At 41.9% G+C, this 14,414-nt stretch overlaps 1 protein-coding gene across 3 annotated transcripts in view; it reads right to left on the bottom strand.

Moving 5' to 3' along the window:
* CDCA7L (cell division cycle associated 7 like) overlaps positions 1 to 12,491 on the bottom strand; it is a 41,385-nt gene extending 28,894 nt beyond the window's left edge. For 2 of the 3 annotated variants that reach the window (XM_039472732.2, XM_039472731.2), the window contains exon 1: positions 12,349 to 12,489. In XM_039472732.2, the coding sequence (XP_039328666.2) occupies positions 12,349 to 12,372 (24 nt within the window). In that variant the 5' untranslated portion in view covers positions 12,373 to 12,489. Of the gene's footprint in view, positions 1 to 12,348 lie in introns of all 3 variants that reach the window. The other variant, XM_074379603.1, reaches the window with a different exon arrangement.
* Positions 12,492 to 14,414: the final 1,923 nt, after the last annotated feature.

Here is a 14,414-nt window from a genome sequence, read left to right on the forward strand (position 1 = left end):
AGTAGTAAGAAAAAAAGCTACTTGTCACATATAAGTGACACTCAATAAGATTATCAGATGTTTTATCACAGAAACCTTAAAGGCCACAAAGCAGTAGGATGGTACATTTATAATATATTTAAAATGCTGAAAAGAAAATTTAAAATGCTAAAAAGGCCGGGTGCGGTGGCTCAAGCCTGTAATCCCAGCACTTTGGGAGGCTGAGGCGGGTGGATCACGAGGTCAAGAGATCGAGACCATCCCGGTCAACATGGTGAAACCCCGTCCCTACTAAAAATACAAAAAATTAGCTGGGCGTGGTGGCGCGTGCCCGTAGTCCCAGCTACTCAGGAGGCTGAGGCAGGAGAATTGCCTGAACCCAGGAGGTGGAGGTTGTGGTGAGCCGAGATCGTGCCATTGCACTCCAGCCTGGGTGACAAGAGTGAAACTCCATCTCAAAAAAAAAAAAAAAAAAAAAAAAAAAGCTAAAAAGAAAAAAAAATTACTATCAAGCAAGAATTCTGTATCTGGTTTAAAAAAAAAAAGTGCCCTCAAAAATGAGATAGAAATTAAGACATTCCCAAATAAACAAAAGCCAAGGGAATTCGTTACTACTGGCATTTGCAAGAGAAAATGCTGAAAGGAGTCCTTTACATTGACATGAAAGTCACTACGCTGTAACTTTGCCAAAGCCATACAAAAATGTAAAGTTCTCAGGTCAAGGTAAATACATGGACAAATATAAAAACTACAGTATTATTATAAATTTGGCTTGTAAGTCTACTTGTCATTTTCTAAAGGGTTAAAAATACTTACGAATCTGTTAGTGGATACACACATAAAGATGTAATTCCTGATCTCAATTACATAAAATGTTGGAAAAAGACAGAGCTATATAGGAGTAGAATTTTTGTATGTTGCTGAAGTGAAATTGGTATCATTCAAACTAGGCTGTTATAACTTCAGACTGTTTTATGTAATCTCTATGGTAACACAGAAAATATCTAAGACAACACAGAAAAGGAAATGAGAGTCAAAATGTGTCACTACCAACAAATCAACTAAACTCAAAGGCAGGCAATAACGGAGGAAATGCGGGACAAAAAAGCCGTAAGGTATACAGAAACCTATTTTTTAAATCTCAAGATTAAATAATTCCCTACCGGAAATTACTTCAAATTTAAATGTTTTAAACTCCAAAAGAAACTGATTGGCAGGAAGGGTCTTTTTAAAAATAGGATACAACTATACACTATCTACAATAGACTCACTTTAGATCTAAAGACACCAATAGGTTAAAAGTAAAAGGTCAGAAAAAGATAATGCAAATAGTAACCAAAAGAGAGATGGAGTGGCTATAGTAATATGAGACAAAATAGACAGTCAAAAACTGTTTTTAAAGACAAAGACATTATAGATTGATAAGAAAGTTAATTAACTGGAAGACAGAACAATTATAAATATATACACACACCAAACATCAAAGCTCCCAATATATGAAGTAAACACTGATGGAACTGAATGAAGAAATAGACTGTTCTGCAACAACAGATGGAAACTTCCAACACCCCATTTCCAATAACGAACAGAGTAAGACAGAGCAATAAGCAAACATAAAGAAGACTTGAGTAGCACTATAAACCAACTAAAACTAATAAAGAGCACTCTACGCAACAAGAGATACACACTTTTCTCAAGTACATATAGAAAATTTTCCAGGACACACTGTATGTTAGGCCATAAATTAGTGTGACTAAATTTTAAAACGACTGCAATCATACTATCCTTTCTTGTTAGAACAGGGCCAAATGAGAAATCCATTAACAGAAGGAAAAATGGAAAATTCACAACTACATGGAAATTAAATGACATATTCCTATACAACCAATGGGTCAAAGAAGACATCACAAGGGAAATTAGAAAATACCTTGAAGCAAATGTAAATGAAAACAAAATTTACCAAAATTTATGGGATGCAGCAAAAGGCATTGCTAAGAGGTAAATTTACAGCTGTAAGCACAACAAAAACGAAGCTCTCCAACCAACAAACAAACGTCACACACTGGGGAATAGAAAATGTATAGCAAACCAAACCGAAAGTTAGCAAGAGGAAGGAAACAAAGATTAAAATAGATAATAAAGTGAAAATAGAGGAAAAAAAAATCAATGAAGCCAAAAGTTGTTTGAAAAAAAAAATCAACAAATTGCCAAATCTTAAGCTACATGACTAATATACAGAGTAAACTCAAATTACTAAAGTTAGTAGTGAAACTGGACATTACTACTAATTTTACATAAATAACAAGGATTTTAAGAGTACTCTAAACAACTGTATGCCAACAAATTGGATTATCTAGATAAAATGTACAAATTCCTAGAAACAACCTAGCTAATTTATGAAGAAATATAAGATTTGAACATATTTGAACTAGTAATCAAAAACCTCCCACCAAAGTAAAGCCTAGGACTTCACGGGTACATTCTACCAAACATTTAAAGAACAAACACCAATCTTTCTCAAACTCTTCCAAAAAAAATGAAGGAGGAAGAACACTTGAAACTCATTTTATGTGACCAGCATTATCCTGATACCAAAGCCAGAGAAAGATACTAGAAAACTATACAGCAACATCCGTTAGGAATACTGATACAAGAATCCTCAACAAAATGCAGGTAAAACAAATTTGGCACTGCAGCAAAAGGATTATAAAAGATCACCAAGTGGCAATCATTCTAGGCATGCGAAATGGTTCAAACATATAAAAATCAATTAATGTAGTACATCATATGAACAGGATAAAGGGGAAAACCAAAGATCATCTCAATTGATGCAGAAAAATATCTGACAAAATTCAACACCCTTTCATCCTCAAAAAAAAAAAAAAAGGAAACTTAAACTCACCAACATAAGGCCATTTATGAAAAACCCTAAGTAACATGGTATTTAATGATGAATGAATGATTGAAAGCTTCTCCCCTAAGATCAGGAAAGAGACAAATATACCTGTTTTAACCACTTCTATTCAGCACAGTACTGGGAGCTCTAGACAGACTATCAGGCAAGAAAAATAAATAAGGCAACCGAATTGGAAAGGAAGAAGCGAAATTTATCTCTGCTTAAAGACACATGACTGTATATGTAAAGAACACTAGAGATTACACAAAAATTAGTTAGAGCTAACAATTCAACATTGCACGACACAAAATCAACACCAAAATCTATGTTTCTACATACTAACAACAAACCATTATAAAAAGAAAATTAAGAAAACAATTCTATTTGCAATGGCATCAAAATAATGAAGTATTTAGAAATCAGCTTAACCAACAAGGTGAATGCCTTGTACACTGAGAACTACATACCTGAAAAAATTAAGGAAGACAGAGAAATGGAAAACCATCCCATGTTCATGGATTGGAAGGCTTAATATAAGACGACAATATTAACTGAAGCTACCTACAGACTCAATGCATCCCTTCTCAAAATTGCAATGACTTCTTTTGTAAAAACAAAAAAGTCCATCCTAAAATTAATGTACAATCTCAAAGGAACCTAAATAGCCAAAACAATCTTAAAAAAGAACAGTGGGTGGGCGCAGTGGCTCACGCCTGTAATTCCAAAGTGGCTCAGCACTTTGGGAGGTAAGAAAGTCAGACTGCCTGAGCTCAAGAGTTTGAGACCAGTCTGGGCAACAGTGAAACCCCATCTCTACTAAAATACAAAAAATTAGCCTGGCATGGCGGCATACGCCTGTAGTCCCAGCTACCTGGGAGGCTGAGGCAGGAGAATTGCTTGAACCCGGGAGGTGAGACTGCAGTGAGCCGAGATCGTTCCACTGCACTCCAGCCTGGGGAACAGAGCGAGACTCCATCTCCAAAAACCAAAAAAAAAAAAAAAAAAACCAAAAACAAAACAAAAAAAAACAGTGTTAGAGGACACACATTTCCTGACTTCAATACTTACCAAAAAGCTATGGTAATCAGAATAGTATGGTCTTGGCATAAAGGCAGACATATGTATCAATGGAAGTAAATAAAGAGCCTAGATACAAATCCTTGCATATACAGTTAACTGATTTTCAACAAGGGTGCCAAGACTAACGGCAAAAAACAGTATTTTCAACAAACAGTGCTGGGAAAACTGGATATATCTAAATGGAACACAATTAAGTTGGACCCTCACCTTAAGCCATGTATAAAAACTATCTCAAGATGGATCAAAAATCTAAATGTAAGAGCAAAAACTATAAAACTAAGTAGAAGAAAATATAGTAGAAGAGCTTCATAATACCGTACTTGGCAATAATTTCTTGGATATGGCAACAAAAGAAAAGTAAATAAACTAGACCATCGAAATTAAAAACTTTCATGCAAAGGGCACTATCAAGTCAGTGAAAAGGCAACCTACAGCATGGGAAAAATATTTGCAAACCATAATATTTAATAAGGGATTAATATCCAGGACATACAAATAACTCACTTAACAACTACAAAAACTCACTTAAGAAAAGGGCAAAGGACTTGAATTAATGTTTCTTAAAGGAAGATACATAGGTGACCAATAAGCACAAGAAAAAAAATCCTTAACGTCACTAATCATTGGGGAAATGCAAAACAAGACCAGAATGAGATGCCACTATGCACATTAGAATGCCCATTATCAAAAACACAGAAAAGAACCAGTGCTGGCAAGGACTTGAAGAAACTGCAACTCTCAAGCACTGCCAGTGATGATAAAATGACATCGCCGCTGTGCCAAACAGTATGGTGGTTTCTGAAAAAACTGAATTTAGTATTATCATATATATAACCCAGCAATTCTACTTTTAGGTACACACGTCCAAAACAATTGAAAGCAGGAACTCAAGCAGATATTTGTATACCAATGTTTATTCATTGTGTGCCAATTCATTATTCACAATAGCGAAAAGGTGCAAACTGACAAAATAAACAGATGAGGGAAAAAAAGTGATATGTACATATAATGGAGTATTATTGAGACTTTAAAAGGAATGAGGTCAGGCACAGTGGCTTACGCCTCTAAACCCAGCACTTTGGAAAGTCAAGGCGGGAGGATTGCTTGAGCTCAGGAGTTCAAGATCAACCTGGGCAACACAGAGAGACTCCATCTCTACAAGAAATTTTAAAAAGAAAAATTAGCCAAGCAGGGTGGTACACGCCTGTAGTCCCAGCTACTCGGGAGGCTGCGGTGGGAGGATCACTTGAGCCCAGGAGGTCAAGGCTGCAGTGAGCCAGGGCAGCACCACTGCACTCCAGCCTGGGCAACACAGGCTGTCTCAAAAACAAATAAATAAAATGTTTAAAAAATTCTGATACATACAACAAAATGGATAAACCTTAAAAACAGTATGTTAAGTGAAATGAGCCAGTCAGAAAAGGATAAATGCCATATGATTCCACTTATATGAGATACCTAGGAGAGTCATATTCCCAGAGACAGAAACTAAAATAGAAATAACCAGGGGCTGGGGGAAGAGGTCATGGGGAATAATTGTTGAGTGGGTAGAGAGTTTCAGTTTATAAAGATGAAAAAGCTCATGAGAGATCAGTGATGGCAGCACAACCATGTGACTGTACTTAATAACACTGAAAGGTTAAAATAGTACATTTTATTATGTATAGCTTACCACAATAAAAAGCCCCACAAGATAGTCGATGCTAAGTTTAAAAGAGAAGATATAAATGGGGAGACATTTCAGACATGAATTTACAGGGGGCTTAGAAGAGCTATCCAGCAGATGAGCACCCAATGAACCAGAATGTTGGCAGAGATCCTAGGAGTGAAGTGAACCAAATCACTTGGGAAGTGTGAAGTAGTATCTTCCTCCAGGGAGGTCAGCAGATAGGAAATGTGAAGCCAATGTTAAGGTTTCTCTGGAGTCTAAGTAAAAGATTATCAAGTTGAGGCCGGGTGCGGTGGCTCAAGCCTGTAATCCCAGCACTTTGGGAGGCCGAGGTGGGTGGATCACGAGGTCAAGAGATCGAGACCGTCCTGGCCAACGTGGTGAAACCCCAGCTCTACTAAAAATACAAAAAAAATTGGCTGGGCATGGTGGTGTGCGCCTGTAGTCCCAGCTACCCGGGAGGCTGAGGCAGAAGAACTGCTTGAATCTGGGAGGCGGAGGTTGCAGGTGAGCAGAGATCACGCCACTGCACCCCAACCTGGAAGCCTAGTGACAGAGCAAGACTCTGTCTCAAAAAGAAAAAAAAAGAGTATCAAATTGAACAAGTCCGTTCTCAGTGTTTTCCAACAAGGTACTACTGACATTTTGGACAAAACAATCGCTTCATCCTGTGGGACTCTCTTGCCTGCCATATGGTACTTAACATCCCTGAACTCCAAACCATTTACCAGGAGCATTCCCCTCACTCTCAGCACTTTAACAATTAAAAAGAAAAACACCCACATTTGTTACCACGTCTCCCATGATCCCAGTTCACTCAGATGACAACCACAGAGTGAATGAATCCAAAACTGAAATATGAGAGCCCTGTTAGAATACGACAAGCTATAAAGCAGTAGCAAGCAACCCTAAGTCTCAATCAATGCCTTAAAACAAACAAAAAAGGCTTCCATCTTGTTCGCACTACATGTTCATCACAGGACAGCCCAAGGCTCTGTTCCACACTGTCTTCACACCAGAGCCTGGGCCCATAGAGCTATCCCGCTGCAGAATGCTGGCAGATGCAGTGGCAGAAGGATTGCGACTTAGTGAGTGGTAAGCTGGCATTTAAACAATTCACCTAGAAGTGACAGACAGTATTCTCATATTTCATTGGCCAAAGCAAGTCAAATCGCCTCGTCTGCTTCAGGGCCAGGAAAGTGCAACCCTACCACTTACCTCAAAGGAAAATAACAAGCCCTGATGACTTCCAAACTATGCCTGTAAGTGTTCTGTCAAGTAGAAGATGCTATATAAACATTAATTAAAAGAGTGTAATAGTTACTGAGATTTGGGCACTGCACTCCAGCCCGGGCGACAGAGCGAGACTCCATCTCAAAAAAAAAAACGTGTGTGTGTGTGTGTGTGTGTGTGTGTATCTTACGGCTTCTGTTGGAGTCTGCACTGTATGTATGTGTGTATGTGTGTGTGTGTGCACATACACACACATACATAAGCACATACACAAGCCGTAAGATACACAGGATACTACCCTGAGATATTTCTACAAAGTTCCTCTAATAAAGAAAAAAAGTTTTCAACAGAAAATACATAAAATGCACATCTAGAAACACTACACAGTCACTAAAAATTAAAACTGTAAAGACCTCTAAGCTACTAGGAAACATAATACTGACAGTGCTAAGGAAAGCAGATTCCAATAACAATCATACTGAAAAGATTACGCAAACACTACATGGAAAGTCTCCAGGAAATGGGGCACACAAAGTAGTGGAAGCAGAGAAGTGCTTCAACGCAGCTTTACAGTAACATGTTATTGTCTGCACAATGCAAATATCACATACAAGTCATTCCTATGTAAAAGCCTGGTGGATCTGATCCACATTCCCAAACTGACTTTTACAGGCAGTGTAAAGCATAATCTAGTGAGTTCCTAAAAAAAGAACCAGACTAGCTGCTAACACTCCTGCCCTTCTTCTTTTTTTTTTTTTTTTGAGACGGAGTTTCGCTCTTGTTACCCAGGCTGGAGTGCAATGGCGCGATCTCGGCTCACCGCAACCTCCGCCTCCTGGGTTCAGGCAATTCTCCTGCCTCAGCCTCCTGAGTAGCTGGGATTACAGGCACGCACCACCATGCCCAGCTGATTTTTTTTTTGTATTTTTAGTAGAGACGGGGTTTCACCATGTTGACCAGGATGGTCTCGATCTGTTGACCTCGTGATCCACCAGCCTCGGCCTCCCAAAGTGCTGGGATTACAGGCTTGAGCTATCGCACCCGGCCCACTCCTGCCCTTCTAAAGGGAGGAGGGAACAGGGCAAGTTTCCTGATTCACCAAGGCCCCAGATTTCCAGAGCAAGGGCCAGGCAGAGGCTCTAGGGACAGAATCCTGGCTAAGTAACATTCCTTGTAAATTGCCCTGAGCAAATTAGTCAATTTAGCTTTATCTTTAAAATGTAGGTAACACAACCTACTTCACAGAACTACAGTGGGGATTAAATTTGATAACTTTTAAGTACCTAGCACAGCATGACTTTTAAAAGGAAGTGATAGCTTCCATTCCTTGGGGGCAAAAAAGGATGGCTCTTAAGGTCTCCCTCTTCTCTCCAAACCCAAAGTCCCCACCAGTCCCCACAGCGCAGAGCAGGAGGCAGCTGAGCTGTGGCAAAAACAGAAGAGGAAGGGAGTTCAAGAGTGGCTTTCTGGTAAAGAGTATGGGGAAAGAATAGTGTTTTCTGTGTCTTTGTTCTATCACCCTACCAATGTCTAGCATATTTGAATATCTGATCAGTGGACTAACCCAGCCAGCAAACCCTCTGTCCTCAGCTCATGATCACAAGGGAGAAACGGCAAGAAGCACCAACTATTTACTTGAACCAAAGCTCAGGCCCCTTGCATTGTGAGACTCAACAGTTTATTTCTGTGCTGCATACGAGGTGCTAGCATTTACTACTATGGAAGACACATTTTTCTGAGTGTTCAGTGACATTTACCAAATATGCGTCTCAATGGTCCTATTTCAAAAACTCTCCAGAAACCACTGCTTTTCCTAAACAAAAAGAAAATAAAATGGCCCCAGTAATACTTTCTTATCTCTATCCCTACCTACCTCAAGTAACCTGCATCAATTCTACTTTGGTGAATAAAGCTGAGTCTTTTCTAAAACAAAATTATCTTGGAGGCAAAAATTGTAAACCATAACTCTGAGTAAGGAAAACTCTCAGGAGCAGTTTAAATGTAGTCTACCTGGCTTATTCTGTTCCAATGGCGTTCTCATCTTTTTCATTAATTTATCCTAATGTTCATAATTGTTTTAGGCCACACTTATCTCATTGTTTCCTAGCCTGTGTACCTGATCAGAATCGCTATGGTCTCTGAGGTTTTCTCCTGATTATTGAGAATCCTGCTCTGCTGTGGATGGAGTAGCCAGCAGAACACAGACGGAACCGAGAAGCCTTTTAAATACACAACTATTAAATTGGCAAATCACTGCCCTTTCTGTGACTAGCTCCTGGGGCTCTGGGATTACATGGTAAGCAACAGGATCAGATGGGAGCCCTTTGCAGCTAACAAATCAATACCAGAAAAATTCCCCTTTACCCCTTACCCCTTTAACAGCATGCTACTCCTGCCTATTTACAAGCACATTTAGCATCATTTCCTTCTTAAATGGGCCATCCTGCACCCTGGAGCTAGAAGACTGTACGAGGAGAACACAGACATTCAGTGCCTACCAGTTTCTCTCTGAGGGAGCTGCAGCAAGCTAGAGCTCCAGCAAGCTGCACTGTTGACAGCTCTTAATAAAGGATCGCACCCTTGTCTTTACGTGGTATTTCTGTCATCCTATATAAAAGCACAAAGACACAGTGGTCAGTTAGACAAGACTCCAGACTGTGGGAAGCGTAATCACTGTCAGAGAATATCAAAACCAACACACGGGTGGAACGGCAGAAAAGTAAGACTCCAAGGTAGTTCAGAGTAAATGAGTGTCTCCTTGTTTGCTTATTACTCATAACATTAGGCCTAAGCTGCTTTGCTGTAACACCGTCTAGCTTTGTGCTTTCCAGGGATAAAAATTACGCTTACTCCAATGTGTGAGATTAAAACCCACTGCACACTGAGCCGAACGACATTCAGCGTGCAGTAATGCCACTTCCGGCAGTTCATCACACTGCTTTATTCCTAAGGCTGGGGGACAGGGTGGAACCACATGAATTTAACATCTTGCTGTGCCTGAAACGTTCATTAAGTACTCTTATCTGCAGTCACCTGCTCACCCCATAGAACCACCCTCCACTAATTTAGAGACTATAATCTGTTCACATTTAAATTACGATGAACAGGAACATTTCCACTGGAAAAAATCATCACAAGTCTTGATTTCAGCTGCCAATTAGGTCTTTAGAAAAGGAAAAAAAAAAACCATGATCATCTTACATATAGTAATTTGCCTTAATTGGTGCATAAATGGATCGGATATAATTTGTGGGTAATCCTCACATGACAAATAGTTTATTTAACATTTTACAACTACCAAAAATTAGCCTCATTATGTAACATTCTGGGACTTGAGTTTCCTAAGCATGAATTATGAGTATCAGTGCTAGAAGTGAAAAGAACTCTCCAGCCTAACAACAGGTTTCAGAAGTGACACATTCCAGATACATTTTATGATGAAATTCACAGGGGGTGAAAATCTCCATCCAGAGGGTTTTGTTTTTGTTTTCTGTCCCGTAGCAGCAGAAACTCCTAGATTAGGATGCCGCTGGGTGCGGTGGCTCAGGCCTATAATCCCAGTACTTTGAGAAGCCAAGGCAAGTAGATCACCTGAGGTCAGGAGTTCAAGACCAGCCTGGCCAATATGATGAAACCTGTGTCTACTAAAAAAAGGGGGGAAAAGCAAAATTAGCCGGGCATGGTGGGGGGCGCCTGTAATCCCAGTTGCTCAGGAGGCTGAGGCAGGAGAATTGCTTTGAACCAGGGAGGCAAAGGTTGCAGTGAGCCAAGATCACGCCACTGCACTCCCACTCCAGCCTGGGAAACAAGAGGGAAATTCCATCTCAAAAAAAAAAAAAAAAAAAAAAAAAAACAGCCCCGGCGCGGTGGCTCAAGCCTGTAATCCCAGCACTTTGGGAGGCTGAGGCGGGTGCATCACGAGGTCAAGAGATTGAGGCCATCCTGGTCAACACGGTGAAACCCCGTCTCTACTAAAAATACCAAAAATTAGCTGGGCATGGTGGCTCGTGCCTGTAATCCGAGCTACTCAGGAGGCTGAGGCAGGAGAATTGCCTGAACCCAGGAGGCGGAGGTTGCGGTGAGCCGAGATCGCGCCACTGCACTCCAGCCTGGGTAACAAGAGCGAAACTCCGTCTCAAAACAAAAAACAAACAACAAACAAACAAACAAAAGATTAGGATGCCAATACACAATAAAAGCCACTGGCAAAAAAAAAAAACAAACCCCGTCTCTTTCCCTAGGTTTTCCTGTTTGTTTCCGTTGCTTTTAACAGTTTCTCTCACAAGAGGCACTTTACAAATATTCTTTCTCAGAAGCATCAACAAGATTTTTCTCAAACAACCATTTCAAGAAGACTTCAGAAATTACTTAAAGGCCAAAACTACCATTAGGGGCTCGGTCTTTGCCGCCAGAGTCGGGCAGGTGATAGCGGCTCGGGCTCGGACACCTGGCACTCTGTGCCTTCCAACGCCAGGGGCCCCGGCTCCTCTTCTCCCGGGCTAGGCACGCAGGTGGAGGAAGGTGAATACCAGTAGAAGGCAAGGTGAAAGTAATGAATCTCGCGACTCTCACAAAACCAAGTGGAAAAAGAAAAGAAAAAAACGATTCTCGCACAAAGCATCTCTGCGCCCCCACAAGCAGAGGCGTGGCTGCTGCTTTCTCTTCTTAAAGATTTTACTTTTAGTTCTTTTGAAAAATGTTTTTATTGCTTATCTCTAAGAAAAAAATGTAGCTCTATTACGGTAAGGTAGAGAAAAGCGCTTTGAAAAAGTAAAAGGAGAAAACTGAAGTCACGTTCACATTCCCACCACTCACTGAAACCTTTGGGGGAACTTACTCAAGTGTTTGTTAATGAGTTGTAAAGACTAGTTAGGCCCTTAACGCGTAATTGGGGTCCTGCTGTGCCTAAGATTTGGGATCTTGTAGCTTGTTTAACTTGGCCAATGTTGCTATTTCCCCCACATGATTCTTTGAAAACGTTTACAGAAGTTCTAGAACAAACAGTAAAGTTATTCTTTTTAAACTCCATTATCCAAGTTGGACGGGTCTGGCGATAGACTATCAGAAAAAAAAAGTTACAACTTTCTTAAGCTTCCTGATATCTGTGCCAATTCCACGAGAAAGTGTGGAGAGCGGACAAAAAAAGCCCCTCCCCCGTCTCACTAGGGCTGCAAACGCAGACGCTGCGCCGCGCTAGCGCCCCGCTAGCTCCCCGCCTGCACCCCCGGCAGCCACCCGAGACAGAGCAAAGCGCCAGGCTGAGCGCGGTGGTGTGCTGGGGCGCCCGGCCTCTCTAGTCCGCGTGGCACAAACGTGACCCACCGCGCACACCTGCAGGGCGCGCCCACTCCGGCACTCACACCGCTGGGCGCGGAATCGTCAGCGCCGCAGCCAAGGGCCACGTTTCCAGTCCAACCCCAGTAGGACCCGGACGCAAAGGAAAGTCAAGCTGTGGGTTCGTCCGCATGACTGCGGGCAGCCGAACCCTCACCTGGTAGCGAGTCGCCAACTCCATTCTTCCTAAAAAGGCTCCAGTCTCCTCCAACCACTCGGCCACGGGAGCCGGGCCTCGCCACGGGCCGGACGCACCGAGAACTCCCCGGGCCGAGCAGGCAGCGCGCTCCGCCCGGAGTTCGGGCGGGACCCGGGAGGGGCGCACTCCGCGCCAGGGACAGGGGGAGCGCGTCGCGCTGCCCGCTCGACACCACCTCGCTGAGCCTCGTGGCTCCGATCACTGTTTCAACTTCGCAGCCACTGAACTTCTTTTCGCAGGCGGCACGAGAGGGGACTGCAGTTGTGCGCGGCAAGACCAGTTGCCAGTGTTAGGGCGCCGGACTCCCCCCTGCAGCGGAGGGAGGGAGTGGAGCCGTCCGGCGGTGTTTCGCGCGGGAGAAATGAGAGGGGGCTGTCCCGGCGCAGCTTCCAGCTGGCACGCGAGCTCGATACTTGGAAGGGTTTGTTCCAGGTCATGCCCTGGGGCGCGGGCTTCTGAGCAACCCGTCTCTGATCCAGGAAAATATTTTGTGGCGGCTTTGGGGCTTATTTTGTTTTGTTGTTGTAAAGGGGCAGGGTTCTCTTTGGGATGCTTCTGCCTCCCAAAACATTTGCTACAGGGTTCTCTTTGCAAAACATGCAACCCAGGTTTCTTTACCAAAGCCCAGGTGGAGAGCTGCAAACTCTCCTGAAACTTTAGATGGCCATTACACACAGTAGGCCTCCGCCTCTACTAGGCAGAGAGTTTGGAGAGGTCAGGAATCCTGACTAATTTAGCAGAATTGACCAGGGCACCTACCAAGCATCAAGCACTGGGTTAGGCCAAGGAACACAGGGTTAGGCCAAAAACAGGCCCCTGCTCTGTTGGAGTTTACAGCCTGAGAGCGCATTACCAGGCTAACTGCATTATTCGAAATAAATAAAAGAATGATGCAAATAAGCGTAATAATGATGATGCACATTTTATAAATTAGATGTATAATTAATTTGATACCATAATGTAATCATGATGCAAAGAAATTTAGCTTTGGAGTGATGATGCTATGAGAAAAAGGCAGCTGTTCCATGGTGTAAAATAGGGAGACAATCTGGCAGAGGTCAGGGAATAGTTCTTAGAGCTCAGGTATGAAGCGTGAGGAATTAAGTGGGTGGAGACTGTAGGAGACTTGAAGTAGAGAGTGGGGAGAATGGTCAATGAAGTTGTGCTGAAATCACAGTTTGCTGGACAGTGTTGCACACCTATTTAGAACTGTGGTCATGGGTTTACAGTAGAGCATTCTGTATGCATAGGACCTTCTGCAGCCCCCTTCAGCTGCTTCGGATGTGATGTTCATCTTTTCTATATTGAAGGAGTGAATGAAATTTGCCAGACATTTACTCAAGCTTGAAGAGAAAACTTGGGAAAGATTTCCTTCCTTTTTCATTAGTTCAGCAAACAACGTTGTCTTAGGAGTTCTCATGTTCCAGCCCTCTGTGTTCTTCTTGGTGGTTGTAAGACAAATACAACATTGTCTGACTTAAAAGGTTTTATTTTTATTGGATGTTAATTACTCATTCTAGCCACTTCATTTTTATTATGCTTTAGAGTTTTCCTTCACATTCAGTATCTCCTTGAATCCTCTCAATATCCTTCCAGATTCTCATTGTCCACATTTTTAAAATAAAGAAACAGGATCTAAGAAGATACATTAAGAGATCCCGACCCTGCCACTAAGTGACAGCAGCAGACTGCCAAATTGAAACCCATTCCTTATGCCTCCAGATCCAACATTCTTTCCATTTTTCTTTATTTTTTCCCTTGGCTGCCAGAAAGCTTAGAGTGAAAATTGATTTGATCAGAGCTCTTCTTTCTCTTTCTCTCCCTCTTTTTTTAAGATAATTGTTTCCTCATGAACTGCTGATCTTGATTGCATTTACTTCTTTTCGTTGTAGGTTAAATCAAATTAATTTTGGAAAAGGGAGCATAAATTTGAAGTAGGTCAGATTTTGCAAAGCACCTGAAGCAGCCTAGCCTAGCTCCTTCGGTATCTGGAAACCTGTAAGCTGTTGAGCCCTTCTGTTTAG

This window comes from Saimiri boliviensis, chromosome 10, assembly GCF_048565385.1.
Source record: "Saimiri boliviensis isolate mSaiBol1 chromosome 10, mSaiBol1.pri, whole genome shotgun sequence".
NCBI lineage: Eukaryota > Metazoa > Chordata > Mammalia > Primates > Cebidae > Saimiri > Saimiri boliviensis.